Source organism: Eimeria tenella, genomic scaffold, assembly GCF_000499545.2.
Source record: "Eimeria tenella Houghton genomic scaffold, Eth_scaff2095, whole genome shotgun sequence".
Taxonomy (NCBI): domain Eukaryota; phylum Apicomplexa; class Conoidasida; order Eucoccidiorida; family Eimeriidae; genus Eimeria; species Eimeria tenella.
The window spans coordinates 4,056-4,320 of record NW_013541941.1 but is presented as its reverse complement, the minus strand read 5'-3'; the positions used below and the strand labels follow the sequence as shown (position 1 = coordinate 4,320).

General features: G+C 60.0%; 1 protein-coding gene across 1 annotated transcript in view; it reads right to left on the bottom strand.

Moving 5' to 3' along the window:
• ETH_00040685 (uncharacterized protein) overlaps positions 1 to 265 on the bottom strand; it is a gene marked incomplete at both ends in the record, with an annotated part of 2,392 nt that overhangs the window by 1,134 nt on the left and 993 nt on the right. The window contains one exon of the mRNA XM_013374495.1: positions 2 to 257. Within this exon, the coding sequence (XP_013229949.1) occupies positions 2 to 257 (256 nt within the window). The remainder of the gene's footprint in view (position 1; positions 258 to 265) is intronic.

The window sequence follows — 265 nt, the reverse complement described above, 5'->3', positions numbered from 1 at the left end:
CCCCCCCCACCAGCAGCAACAGCAGCAGCAGCAGCGGTTTCAGGCGCTGCTGCTGTTGCTGCTGCTGCAGCAGCGCCCCCCGTTTCACCAATTGCTGCAGCTGCAGCAAAGTCCAATTTGGGGGAACTTCTCCAGTCCCCACATTTTGCTTGTCCTTCAAAGGCACTGTTGAGGGCCTCTTGATAACGCAGCAGGGCCCCCAGTGTAAGCCTTTGCTGCTGCTGCAGCAGCAGCTGCTGCTGCTGCTGCAGCTGCTGCTGCGTTT